The 15,106-nt window shown below is 37.5% G+C and overlaps 1 protein-coding gene across 6 annotated transcripts in view; it reads right to left on the reverse strand.

Annotated features, from left to right (window-relative positions):
- Positions 1-15,106, reverse strand: part of EXOC6 (exocyst complex component 6) — an 86,971-nt gene that overhangs the window by 13,052 nt on the left and 58,813 nt on the right. For all 6 annotated transcript variants that reach the window (XM_039708830.1, XM_039708827.1, XM_039708828.1 and 3 more), the window contains one exon: positions 11,327-11,400. In XM_039708830.1, the coding sequence (XP_039564764.1) occupies positions 11,327-11,400 (74 nt within the window). The remainder of the gene's footprint in view (positions 1-11,326; positions 11,401-15,106) is intronic.

A 15,106-nucleotide genomic window follows, 5' to 3' on the forward strand; every position in this document is an offset into this window, starting at 1 on the left:
ACGCTTCTGCAGGAAGCAGATACAAATACAGCAACTGCTCAATAAATTATCTCAGCTTATCTTGGGTGCTGAGCTAGAATACGTGAAAAGCCACTGGAATTCAAGACATAATAGGCCACAAAACAGCCAGTAATTTTGTTTGCATCCAGAAGCAAAAATCCAGTGCAATCCATAAGGCACAGATACCTACAGATGTGGCCATCATAAGTTTACTGTAAACAGATAGTTATTTCTTCCAAAGTAGTTCGCTCAGGCTATGGCTGCATAACCATCCTTTATAGCAGATGAAGTTACATCCCTTAGGGAAAGCTATGCTAGACCTGAGAACCTCTGGACCAGGAATTCAGCAGTCAGTAGCTCAGGAATGTAAATACAGACAAGTTAAAAGGAAAGCCAAAATCACTAGGAAAAAATTCTCATATTCTTTCATGGACAACCATTCACTTTCCTCTTCAGCTACAAGAAAACATTTACTTCCCTATTTATATCTATCAAATAACTCTCAAAACATTTTAGGAAATACTATAGTACATATAAAATCCTGGTTTTGTTTTGTTAACTTGCCTAGGTATCTTGGTTTAACACAGACTTCCAAGCCCAGCAAGTTGCAACCTGGATACCTCGAAATTTCCTTTTTTAAACTGGGTTTTTGTAAAAGATCTTTCTGCTCTGGCTGTTGTTTGCAAACACATTAGGAAAAACCCCATTTTGTTTGAAGGCAATAATTGAATACAATTTCTTTTCTAAGAAATACATCTTCAAGAAAATATTCTCTTTAGAAGATGGGGGTTTTTTCCCTTTAGATTATGCATTTTCTCCTCAATCCTACAGACAGTATTTTCTTTAAATGTTTTATCTAAAAAATTATTTCTTACGATTTCCCTGGAAGACTGAGTAATTACAAATTATTTTATATGTCATTTGCAATAATTCTCTTCATATTTTAGCTCCAACAGATCCCAGTACACATGGAACTTTTGCTGAGTAATGATGGCAAAATTCAGCCTCTAATGCCTCCTGCAATTTGAAAACACCTTCCCCTGATTTTAGTTGCCACTTTGAAATGTTATCCCTTTCTAGGGAGTAATCCTGTGCTAGATTCTTTTGCTTCTTAAACGAACATTATTCTCACCCTTTATTGACTGACCAGATCTATTATCACATGTAAGCAGTGTTAATCCTCTAGTAATTAACACCCTTATTAAAGTAATTTTAACTCAAAGAAGTTTAAATCGCATTATTGGTTTTATTTAATTAAGCTATGAGGGCTGTTTTACAGTGTCACTCCGGTTTTCAGCCTGTACCTTTTCTACCAGTTACACAGGTCCCCCCTATAGCCACAACACCCTGAGATACACACAAACCACCACCAAACCACCACCACCACCCCAGCCCACACAGGTACCAGGGCATTTCTGTCTAGGAGTTATTCAACGTTATTCCATTTCACTGTGAGCTTCATCAACTATTCTGCATGTCAATGGATGCAAGACATAGACACTACACTAAATATTTTACCACTCCCAGAACTATCATTTGGATGTGCATTGGAATGACAGTATCACATTCACCCTTCCAGAGAACTCAATATCTTGTTAGTGCCTAAAGTGAGCCACTTCTGTCCTTTTCATACATCCTAAGCAAGGGCAAACATTTTTCTTTAAACTTCAGACTGGCAAAAAGAAACAGAATCTCAATACACTGAGTTGTGCCACTTAGAATGGCCACTTTTTCTGTTACTTTGAAAATAAGTAAGTTTTAAAAGTTTAATAAGTAAGTTTTAAAATTGTGGTTTTGTGTGTGTCCTACTGCATGTTCCTTTCTATGGGAAAATATCTGACGGCCTATGTTGTCTTACAGATCTCAGGTAAGCTACTCAACTGACACATTTGACACAGGGTCAAAAGATGAAAACTGTCTTCTGGTTTAACTGCATCAAGTTACACTGTGCACTCTGGAAGAGTGTGGGCTAATTATGTGTCCTTCTGAACGATTTCCTGGAGGCACACTACTGAAACTGGGAAAGCTTGAGTTCTCCTGGGAATAAGGCAAGCCCATGGTTTTAGGGACTTTAAACACCACTAACTGTGTACTGAAAGTCCTTTCTTTTCTTAGAATAAAAACATCTCTTCAAATTTCTACTGTTTAAAAAAAGAAATGTTCTTACTGGGTCTCAGCATAAAGTATGGAAAATTACAAACACACAAAGAGAAAGGTAAGAATAATAAAGCACATTTACGGACACAAATTGACTTATCACCCCATATTTTTATGTTCTTCTTTTCTCCCCATCATCTAGTGCTTCCAATTACTCTTATTTTGATTCATTTCTGCATTTCTGTTATTATTCACTCTTTATTCAAACTTTCTGTAATTGCAGAAAGTTGCACTGTTCCTTTGCTACTAATGCTCCAGATAAATCTATATGTGAGTCTTCCATGTGAACTTTGTTATTCCACTATTCTTTATAATAGCACAATTTGTGAAAGAATAAATTGCTCCAAACCTGACACACCCATAAGAGCCATAAATGTTAACATATATGATAAGCTGTTCCTAAGAATGTGCTGGTTCAGTCATGCTTACAGTACAACTAGTGCACTTCATTCAGAAACCAATTATAACAAACCAGGATGAAACTCAATGATTTCTTTTGCCAGCTATTGGTATTTTTGTATTAACTTCATCTCCCAGATTTCACTGCCTGACTGAAGGCAGTCTAGCTAGACAAAGTAGTATTTTTAAATTTGTATTTCTGCAGGTCTAAGACAGCCAACTGCAAATCAGTGTCGCATTATGGCACATCCTATATGAACACTTTTGAACATGGTATCTTTTTTCCTAAGATACCATGATCCAAATGAATAAACATTCATTAACTACATTTCACCAATTCAAGTCATTGCCTTACTATGTCTATAAAATTCCTTCATTGTGTTGTTACTGTTCTGAAGCAGAGAAGAAGTCTTGTTTTCCTGATGTAAAAGACTCCTTTGATTTTACTAGATTTTATATTTGCACTGCAGTGACTTCCAGAGATTAGGTGGACTTACTTTTTCACAGAAGAAACTAGCAAAAGGAAAAAAAATGGGGTATTCTGTCTGTTGCATGTGATTGACAGATAATTTAGAAAAGAAATTAAATCTAAGTATGTTGATTGATGCAACTGAAAAAATACTGAAGGCAAATCTGTAGGGTTAAAGGGTTAGTAGTGCTGCTCAGTACATACCACATACCAGAGGTACCCCAGTTTATATAAGGCTGGAGAATGTAAGTGATTTTGGGGCAGAAATTACTTAATATGCTAACACAGCTACCAGTTCCGTGGCTATCCGATGGGAGAGTAGGACTTAGAAACATTAAGAGAATACAAATAACATGCAACTTGAAGTAAACCAATCGTTTTCTTCTCTTGTGTTGCTCAATTAACAATGCTTATTCATTACTCATAGGAACCACAAACTGCTCACAGAATTCAGAGGAAGTACTGGGGACATGGGGCTCCAAAACCAACTCCATCCATCAATTCAGGGCTACAGAAGGGCCCAGACACAATGGTGGAGATCTTGCAGCAACTGGCTGCCAGCAGGAAGACAACAGCTTGATATAGCGTATTCACAAACTTTGGAAAGTTGTGCACCCAAATCTTTCTTCCTTGCATATACAGAATTTCTTACATGGCAAAGGCAAGGACTGGATGGGAGCAAAACTGCTAGCAGAAGAATAACTGAAGAGAATCTTCATTCCATTGAATAACTTTCACTGAATAGAATACATATCAGTGATTCGAAGGGTAAGTAGGATTTTACAAATATAACAGGCACACAAATCAGCTTCTAATTGAAGGAAGATATTTGTTAATTGAGAAATTATCTGGAAGTGAACCTTCTGAAACCTTCCTACCAACAGATCCTTCTGCAAAAGAATAAAACCTTCTCCAGATAAAGTTCATTTAGTGCCTTCTCTCATAATGTCATTGGAAATGGCTGCTTCACAAAGTGTTCCACAGCATGCCAGTTATTAAAGAAATTAAGTGTCATGCCCAAAGAAAGAGAAGCCTTTGGGTTCTAACATTACATGCAGAGTATTCTGGGAATTTCATGTCAACTACCAAGGATAAAATTTAGTTCCATTTACATCCCAGTCTTATAGGGATTTCCTCTGTAACAATGGGATGAGCTTTCTTGAATGGAAAGGTTTTCCAGATATATGAAGTTTTCATAACAACAGCTCTGTAGGTTTTGAATTAATTGATTAACTATTTCTAAACTGTGTCTTGCAAAAGTAATGATGACCAAGAAGAGCTTAAAGCTGATTAAATGTGACAGTTGGTAGTATTCAGACAGGGATTCAGATATGTCCATCTAAATAGTCTTGACAGCAGCTTTTGCCAACTTTTTCTTTTCTTTTTTTTTTTCCCTTCATATCTTCTTTGATCAGCCTCTCCAGTGAAACTTTTAGCGATTTCCATGATGGTACCATTTAGAAGATGAAACTGCTCTGCACAGTTCTAAGTCAAGTGTTTAACCCGCACAAACAAGATCAATAAATGTGACTTCCTGTCTCAGTTCCCAAAATTATAAATTCACCTAACAACAAAAATAAAATGCTCTAAGTGAGGCTTATGTTCTTATTCAAAGACTGGTATCTGCAGGTCTCCAAATGAACCCAAATCAGTGCTTTCCAAATTCTGTGTAGTTTCTAAACATATAGTACAGATTTCTTGTCAGCTCATTTTGTTCTTGTGTGTATCTTGTTAATTAAGAGGAGAACTCAAAAAAATTGTAACCCTTAAATTAATTAGCTTAAAGAAACAATAAGGAATTTTCTTATTTTTTAGAACTTTCCTGATTTAGGTACCTATGCCATTCCTTACTGTTAATGAAGAGATGACATTCTGTTTATGCATCACACCTTTACAGCTCACAGCCTTTTGTGCACAATATACTATACTTTCCTTTGGAGAAACTACTAAGGTTTTTGGCATATATGGAATGGGGTATCTTGTAGTTAAATAGCCATATGTATATAATTTTTGTTAAGTGAGGTACTGATAGAGCTAGTGAAGTGACAGCATTTGTACACTGAGGTTTTCAAACCTGTTTTCACGTATAGCCTCTCACTATTAGTACACCATGATCTAGAGAAAAAACCTGGTACATGATCAGCATGTTATTTACACTCCTCTGCTGGAAAAGGGGCATTCACATGAACTGGATATAATCTGCCTTGCACTGAATTTGATAAGTGATTTAATGTCCCAAAGAATACACAGGCACCTAATACCCAGCATGTGTGCTTTTAGTTTCTGGCACTTAGAGGGTAGGAATACTTACTACCAGGAAATTACTGACTTGCCATTCTGCTTTGATTCTGCAAATCCTTATCAAGATAGTGAATCCAAAGCCATGCTTGTTTTTGACCCCCTGTTGCTAATTTCTGTGCATTTGTTTCCCAAGCTTCCTAATTCTTACCAGCTGGCAGGTATAAATCCCATCCCAGTGATGAGCCAGCTTGCCTCTGTGTACAGAGCACTGATTGAGATCTTCCTCACAAATATCTATACACACAGCTTGTGATCTGAGCCCACTGTGATTAACTACAGGCTTTGCAGAACATAGCTGAGAAGGAGAAATCAAATGTAAGATATTCCATGGGGGAATATAAGTACTCACAAACAATTTGTCACACTTGTGTGAAGAATTCCTGTTTACTTGGAAAAATATAGTACTCTGTAGAAATATTGTGTCTTTCCTGCAAGCCAGGTAATGCACATTTTGCTTGCAGTCATACTCAAATAACTGTGTCACTTAAACCCAGAGATGCATATGCATGCTACCACTGTATGATGCAAATACATGAGATATTGAACCTGTTCTTGCTCTTCTCACAGTGTGCCTCAAGCCCTCCTGCCTTAATGCCAAGTCAATTTACAGAGAAGGGAAAGTCCAGGAAGAATTGCCTTCCTCCTCCAGCAAAGTGAGGATCTGCTCATCTCCCTGCTCTGAAATCCAGGGAGATGCAAGCCCTGGTTTGTTGCTGTCTGAAACCTGAGCTCCTTCCTTTAGCTAAATAAGCAGCATTGCACTGAAAACTGGAGAAGCACAAATCCCATTACATAGCACCCTGAGGCTGGGCTTCACGTTACAGATGTAACGTGCACCTCTGCTTGTTCAGAGAAGCTGGGGTGTGCATAACAGGGGGAAAGGGTTCAGTAAGCATTGTGAAAGAGCCTCTGTGAAGATGAAAGTCTCAGCAACCATTTCCCTCAGGAAGCAAAAGATGAAATGTTCTATACTACTTTCCAACTGTTGCCTTACAAAAAAAGTCTTACTTTTATCTTCAAACTCTGAGGTTTTTAAGACTTACTCCTAAACATACTATTGGGGATCTCTCCCTCTTGAAAACTCCTTATGTTTTTTCAGTTCAAGACTCTTTCTTGGGACAGAGGTCAGGGTGGGTGTACCCCAGTGATTTCAAAGCCTAGGCACTCTGTGGGCTGGCAGATTGTAAAGGAAACCAGAACACACCTTTAGAGCCCTCAGCCTCCAAGAGTTATGGTCAACAGGTTTGGCAACAGGCTGCAACTTATTCTCTGAAGTCTACTGAAGGGCTCAAGAGCATTCTCCACAGGGAACACAGATGGCAAGAGCTTTGGCAGGCTGCATGTTTGGGAATCGGAGACAAGCCAGAGCTGAAACGTAGTTACTGCCACAGGAAATTAATTCAAATTAAACACTGGAAACATAACAGTGGGGAGGGAAGACTGAACTGTCACCCTGCTTTTAGTGTCAGAAAATCCTGTGCCTGGGATTGAAGCTCAGTGGTCTGTTACACAGCTCCTACCTACAAGGAGTTACTTCTGAGTTTATGAATGGGAAGAAAGAGGAGGGCTATATTAAGTAGTAGTAACAATTTCCTCTTTCAAATAAATTTACATTACATTTTTTGCATGGAACACTACAGTTCATAAGGTTAGCAATATTTCTCACCAGAGAACACATTCCAGTATAAATGGACAAGCAACCAAATAAACTACCAATTATTCGGAATTAGAATAAAATGTATTATACTTCTAAATATCAGGTGTCGATTTGCAGATGGAATACATGTTGTGTACTACCAATAACTTCAGTTCATAGAAGTGACAGATGCTTATGCACACACATCATAAACAAAGTCTGACAAAAATGTATCTTCCAATGTTTCTATTATAAATTACTCTCTGTATGAATCATTTTGATTGTGTCATGAGTTTGTTTCCAATTTATCTCTAACATCGAGAAAATACAAATAGAAACTGCTGAAAATCTTCTAAAATTCCCCCCCCTCCATGCTTAAGCAGAGCTTATGGACGTTGTTGATCACAGCCCTTGGTCTTCCATCTGAAGGACACCACTATCAGACTGTAAACTCCGTTTGCCACGTGGGTGGAAATAGTGCTACTGTGGCTGTTTAACTTTGCAGTTACCAACAGCATATGATTATTTTTACTTGAGACTGCTGCCCGATGCAAGACCAACACTGACAGCAGCTGGAAGGTGTTAACAACATGTACTTAAGAGCTAAAAGAGCACAGATAAGACACAGTTCTCCTCAATCCAGCAAAACAAGGAAATTCCACAAATCATCAAGCTAGATGAGTACTTGTTTGAGATGAGAGAGAAGAGGAAGAAGCCCTAAGCAGTGCTGATGGTGGACAGAAGCATCAGGAATAACCTGTCAAGTCAAAAATGAAACAAAGTCAAGCTATGTTGGCAGCTTAGTTATATCTCTGCAGGAAATAATTCGATTTCAAGAATAGGTATTTGTTAGCACCCTCTTGGTTGAGAATCAGGACATTTGGCCTAGGACAGCAACTGCTGAACTCTCAGTCTACCACAAGGTTATTGTTCTTGTCCACTCTATACTACACTGGCTCTCCAAAGAATAACATCCAAATTATAATATTCATGTCTTTTCCTCACAGTATTAAGTGTACAAGACTTACAAGAAACTGCCTCACATTCCAGAACTGTAACCCTAGTCTTTAGGCACTAAAGAACAGATCATAACGAGGAAAAAACTAATTCATGTCAGAGGCTGTGCTTCCTCCTCAGAGACGATTCAAGTAAGACAAAGGAAGACTTGTTTACTTTAGAAGGCTAATTCCAATTGACCCAGGATCTGAATTGGTAGCAAAATCCTCAAAGTTTATTCCCCCTCACTTTGGGGAATAAATGGCACTATTTACCCAGGTTCCCTGTAAAGACAGTAGCAAGAAATGATTGTCAGAGAGCAGTGCAAGTTGCAGGAGAGCTGGGTCATCTCCACACCATGCCAGACCACTCTCTGTAAGGCAGCACATGCCACTTTGATAATTGCCTTGCTGAGATGGCCCCTCAATGGCTTTAAGTGGGGTCAAAGGGTGCACGTAGGTGTGACCTCAGGTCATATGCTAAGACAAGTGGCATAAGGCATGACACAATTACTGCAGCTGCACAGATCCATGAATCTGCCTCAATTTTCTACCTGCTAAACTAGCTGGAACTGCTAGTTTCTTTCTAGACAATCAAGTGGGATCAGCTAACCCCACCAAGTCACTCGTGTAAGATGCTGAGATACTGTGGTGATGAAAATAGCACAACAATCTTTATTGACTAGGGTTTCTTCAGATTACAGAGACCTTTAAAGACCATGGCGAGTATGGCAAAAGCCTAAGAGGAGAACAGTATAAAGAGACAGAGGTGGCTCAAACAGGACATTGGTGCTTGCTCCTTTGTGATTTCTGTCCTCTTAGAGCTTCCTGCTACTAACTACTCTTGTCTTCTTAGACACAACTCTTTCTTGTGCCAGCTGTTTCTGTTTGCTCTCCTATGTCTGTGGAAAGAAGAAGGAAAGTGGGCATGCTGGATGCAACATGCTGCCTACGCATTGTCTTCAGAGAAAGACAGAGGATCAAGAACTGTTAGGTTGAAAATACCTATGGCAATTCTTCTCAAAGCTGCTCCTCCCTACATGGTAATCATTCAAGTGTAGCTCCTCTCTCTGCTTTCCAAGCTGGCTCCCTGTCAGTGACTTTACTTCGTTAGTAAAATGTGCTATAATATCCTACTGCCCAATCCTCATTACCCTTACACAGTGCACTAGTACAGCACGGAGTGAGGAGCTGTTGTTGAGATAACTGGCTTCCATTAGCAACCATGTGATTGGCAGGACGATAAAGTCTTTTCCCTTGCAGGTCAGCTGCGCTTTAAGAAGAGGGCAATCCTGCTGATCCATCTTTTAGCTACAGTCTCTCACTAAGTCCCAAATCTCCTGCCTTTTAGCTTTGATACGGTTCAAGCTTTCCCCCTTGTATCAGCCCCTACCTGTCATCAGCTCCTCTGTACCAAACAGCCAATATCAGGAGTTTGACCTCAGGGCACAGTCCGGGTGGGCAGGTAAAACCTGACCACTGGACCTACTTCCTTATCTTTCATATCCTGCAATTCATGAAGAAGTATCAAATTCAAACTAAAAAACAGAAGCATGACCTTTCATAAGAACCCTCTGAAAAAGGCTCTGTTGCCTTTCTAAGTATTCTTGAAAAGAACTGTCATCTACCCTATTAAGACAGAAATGCATCACAAATAAGGAGAAGAGGGAAAGCACTGAAAATCCTTACTAAATGGTAGAAGTTTTTGATGTGTGCTTGAAATCCCTTTTGGTGATGCACACAAAAATATAGTAAAAATCAACCCAAATATGCTAGAACTGTTCTACATCTGCAAGCTCCAGTTACAACCCAATAGTGAGTTGCTCGAACTTCTCCTATTTATAAAGTATATTAAGTCAATCAAATTCACATGACCTACAGAGCATCCTCTGTAGAAGAGGATTGAGAGAATTCTAAATATGATTGCTTACATAAATCACGAGCTATCATAAACAACATAATACCTATTTAAGTGATGTACTCCTCAGTGCTTAAATGATATGAAAATCTTTATTTCCAGTAGCACACCCTGCCCTCTTGCATATATGGAAATCATGTTTTCCCTTGAAAGAAACGTGGGCTCTGCAAGGACTCCACTTAGGTGGATGACAGAAATTATGCCAAAATCTCAACATCCTTTCCGTTCAAATGAAATTATCTAAGTACAAACTGGAAGATGTTTAGTCTCTTTTAACACTGACAATAAAAAGAGAGTAAAATAATAATCCAAAAGAGGAAGGCTGCTAGTGAAGGCAAGACTTGTGGCATGAACAAGCCTTGTAGCCATAATCCTGTATCCTTCTCACATAGTACACACTTATCCCACTGTAGATATTGTTCATTACTATATTATTGTGAGAACGTAACAGAGAACCCATTTAACTTTTTCATTCAAAAAGACACTTCTAATGAAGAAATCTGAATACTTTTGCCACAAGAATCTTCCCTTCTGAAATGCCCTTTAATAATTTTGTTGTGAAAAACGTATTAAATTATTAAAAGCAAAAATATTCTTATTATATAGATAATTTTAGTATATAATTCTTTCTACTTTCTCTTATTTTTTAATTACTTTGATAGACTCATAATGGCACTGAAAAATATCACCAACATCTCCAGAAGGGTAAAGATCCTCCATGTGCAGTAAATTATTCATTTCACTATTTAAATGATACTTACACTTACAATTTTGTGAAATAATAAATCCTTTGTAAAAACTAACTTCAAGCATGAAAATGTTTTGAAGATCCTTTCTTATGGTGGTTATAATGTCCAAATTTACAAAGATTTTGGCAGATTTTAGTCTGGGAAAACTCTCCTTTTGGCAAGATCTGTGGAAAAGTGCTTCCAATATTACATCAATTAAATTAAATTTAATGTAGAATAAAGATCATCCAGTTGGAATAAAGCTGCTTTTCAACAGTTTAGAAGAATTCTATGTAACAAATTCAGGAAAGTAATACAAAGTATTTCAGGAAAATAATACAATGCCTGATTCTCCTATCCAGACAGTAGTTTTGCAGACAGGAGCAAATGCTCAGAATGGAATCAGACCAGCACACACCAGGATGACATGTACACTCTTGCAAAAAGGCATCACAGGATCTTCACAAAATTGTCAGGACCAAAATTCAATCCAATATTCCTGTAACAGTACTACCAGTAGCACAGTGCCCCCTAACCACACACTGGAGAAACAGTTTTATACTAAATTACAGGGAATAGTGCCACTAACAACACTTCAAATAACTGCTTTTCACAACTAATTACATGGGAATGCAAAACCATGAAAGGTTCTTGAACTTAATAACTTCAGCATTGGTCAGAAGGGGAAATTAGAAGGATAAAAAACACCAACTAGTGTCTTACTTGTCTGAGGTCGATGAAAGCTAACTGCAGGGTGTCTCCCTGGAATCCTGGCACAGGCTCAGAACTAGCAAACACTGCAAAAAAAAGGTTAAAATATTACATGTAGATTTATTTTTTTAATCTAACAGAAAAATCAAGCTCTATGCAATATAAATTCTAGGTAGCATAGTTTCATAGGAATAGTTTAATAACTCACAGTGATTAAAACCAAACAAACCAACAAACAACCTTTCAACAGTTTTTCCAATAATCCTAAAGAATAATACTTTTAGGAGTATTCTTAGAAATTTTGTTTAAAATTCTAACCCAGTAGTAATGCTAAGACCATAGAAACCAAGATATTTTTTAGCCTGAGGTGCATGATTACTGAAGAATTTGAAAATAATACCAATTCCATGGCTGTCAATGTATTTTCAGACATCCGCCTTTGTTACAGCAAGCCTTCACCTCCAGCCAAACATCATTAAAGGACAAACACTAAGGTGGGAGTTGGTTTCATGTGTAGAAAACAGGTAGAAAGCCCTAGATGCCATGGTCAGTGCAGAACTGAAATGTCTGCTCCTGCCTTTTAGCCTGCATATGCAGCAATGAACTTCTGCTCATTTTGAACCCAAAACTGGCTGTCAAAATTGGCATATTCATAATAACAAAAACGGCAACACAGTAAGTGAAAGAAAGTCAACTACTTGTATAAATCAGGAAAAGATCAATAGTTGTTAAACTTAAAAATGAATACACTTTTTGTTGTTATTATCCCAGTCACAGGTTAATAACGAAGACAAACAACCACTAACTCACATCCTCACTCAGGTTAGATATCTGATTTCAAAAGAACTTGAGAGTATTTTTCTTATGCCCTTCAGGTAGAACTCTCAACAAAACAAAGTAGATACTACTGCAACAGCTTTAGAGAAGCATCATCCAACGCAGTGAAAGGTAATACTTTTTCCCAAGTTTGAGAAACAGGTAATTCAATGGTAGAGGAAACAAAACATATGTATTCAATTTCCAGACCCAGTGCTAAACTCTACTGCTCTTAATACTAATATTTATAAGTCATGTGAAATCCTTTATGTATATATTTAAATGGTTAGCTAGAAAACATGGATTATGTTGGAGGTAAAACCCAGAAAACCACTGCTATCTGAGCTAACATGATGGTAAAATAATGGCCTTGAACATTTACTTCTGAATGTATGGTTCCAACCTAAAGCAGACTAATGAATTCAGATAGACTATTTCACAAGTCTAAAAATTACTATATGGAACACAATTTTATATAAAGACTCCTACTTAAATGGTACAAGAAACTACTAGGACCATCTCAGAATACTTAAAAATAGCTAAGTAATAGATGGATCTGGTATTAGAGTAGCAGCTTTACCAGTAGAAGCAGAATTTATTACTTGTATTACACTAATGCAAAAGTTAGTTTATGAGAGTCATGTAATAGGAGAATGAATTCAACTGCAATACAACTTTATCAACTAAAGAAATGAAAAATAACAATCAAATGCCTTAGGGAGACCACTGTAATGTCACAGACAAATACTGGTAACATTGGCAAATGCTCACTGATTACTGCATTCATGTGTATTTTAAATTGTCTGGTCTTCCTACTTTGTAAGTAACACCAACTTTCTAGAGGCATTTTCATGGAATTTTAATTGATGACAAACATGCCTTAAAAAAAAAAAAAGAAAGCTACAGAACAGTAGAAAAAACAAACCTTACACACAGTATTTTATAGGGAGAGTTTTCTCATCAGCAAAGACAAAATAGCTTGTACAATCACCAACTTGCAGAATTACAAAGGCATCCTACTGAACTACCTAGGCTTTGTGTCTGCATGGCTGTCCTCTGCAGATATTTCATGGCCACTAGGAACACCCTTTCTTAAGGACAGCAAAGCTGGGCTCTGAGGTCAGCCAAACCCAGAGTTTAAAATGGAACACCACACTCCAGCAGGGAATCCTAAGCAAAGCTGCACAGCAAACAGATGAGAAGAGATACATGAGTTGTGAGCAATGGCAGCACATTAATAGGGAGGAAATGCATGATGGTCAGAAGGGGGCTTTTCTACACCCCTTAAACCAGAAAGGTAAGGCCCACCAGATCATCTGAACTGATCCTAATTCTCTATTCACACACAGTACACTGCCACCAGCTTCCCCCACCAGAATCTCAGCTCTTCCAGCCACTCCACAATTATAGCTAGCACTGGGAGAAAGAAGATCAATGGCAAAAAAAGGGTTACAGAACTGAGAAGTAAATATAAGTGAAAATTGTGACCTTCAGGAAGTCTTTTCAGCTAGCTTTTGGCGCTTTATACTTTGGGAGATAGCTTCCTACAGCAGAACACTCTTACATGCCACAGGGCAAATATTTGCATCTTTTGTGTGCTCATCAGGCTAAGAGAGTTTGGAATTTATGCCAATGCATTAAATAACGCAGAATAATTTTGTTTTTCTACGTAACACCTACTAGCATTGTAGCTGTAGAACAATAAGTACATAATGTACCAAACCTAACTGTTGTACAAGCTTTGTTCTCTTAAATTACAATTTCATACTATGAGTGCATTTACAACATTAGGGACGCTCATTATAGCACAAGCATTTATTCTCACATTTGGAACACTCTGACAGGTGACTACAATAGAATTTGTTTCATTATTATAATTTCATGAGTTCAGAGGGCAAAAAGATAATCTACTTATGGTAACAGTCAGACAGCTCCCCCTCCACCCTCAGTGCAGGGCTTTTAACTTTTGCTAACAGTTTTACAAAGCTAATTAAATATTTTCTACTGCACAGCATATTAGGAAGATATAAGAACAGGATTAACATTCTTAATGTCTTTGTCCTAAGGGCCCTTTTCTAGATAGTAATGAAACACTGTCATATATACATCTTTTAAAATATTCACCCCCTACAATCATTCTAGGCTTAAAAAGGATTTGCAGGGGTAGGGGGCTGGTTGGTTGTTTGGCTTAATGTGCATAAAAGCATTCTGGAATTTTATAATATAGGAGAATGAAATGCAAAGATCACTATTAAACTGTCACTCTTCAGGGCAAACAACTGGCTGTTTGGCAGTTTGAATCAAGAACTCAAATATTTGGGAAAAATTAGTTGAAAATATACATTATATGAATCTGGTATTCACAAGGTTTTTGTTAATATCTTCTCTTCCTCTGCTTTGCTGATGCTGTGTATTTAGAACAAAAACAATGTGGGTCCCCAGTATGTACAATCCCAACATACTTCCTTGTAACAGACAGTTTAGAAATACAAAGAAGATAAGATCAAATGAAACAAATATACAAAAACAGGCTGGGAGGTAACACATAAATTATAATGATGAATATAAATGTTGCAAAGATTACTTCAGTCCATTTTCTTTTGAATATTTTGCTTTGATCTCATAATTACATTCTGTATACAGGATATATAAGAATTAACATTTTTATATGTAAGTATTAATGGAGATATTAAGATAAAGGCTGTATCTACTAAATGTAATTTAAGACAACTTTAACTGTAAATTGCACTGAATTTCTACAGAATTCTAGATTTATTAACAGGTCTCTTAATTTTATTGGCTCAAAATCCCATCTTTTAAACATCATCTGGTTTTGCCTCTCTGTTGGTCTGGGAATTCAGAACCTAATTCTTGACAAATAGTTTTGCTGCTCAGTGGATGAAAAACCAGAGTCCAGACTTTGAATCAAAAGCTAAATGAGGACAGTTTAACTCTAGTCTCACAGCACTGATTCAC

This window comes from Passer montanus, unplaced genomic scaffold (assembly GCF_014805655.1).
Source record: "Passer montanus isolate IOZ18808 unplaced genomic scaffold, ASM1480565v1 scaffold21, whole genome shotgun sequence".
NCBI lineage: Eukaryota > Metazoa > Chordata > Aves > Passeriformes > Passeridae > Passer > Passer montanus.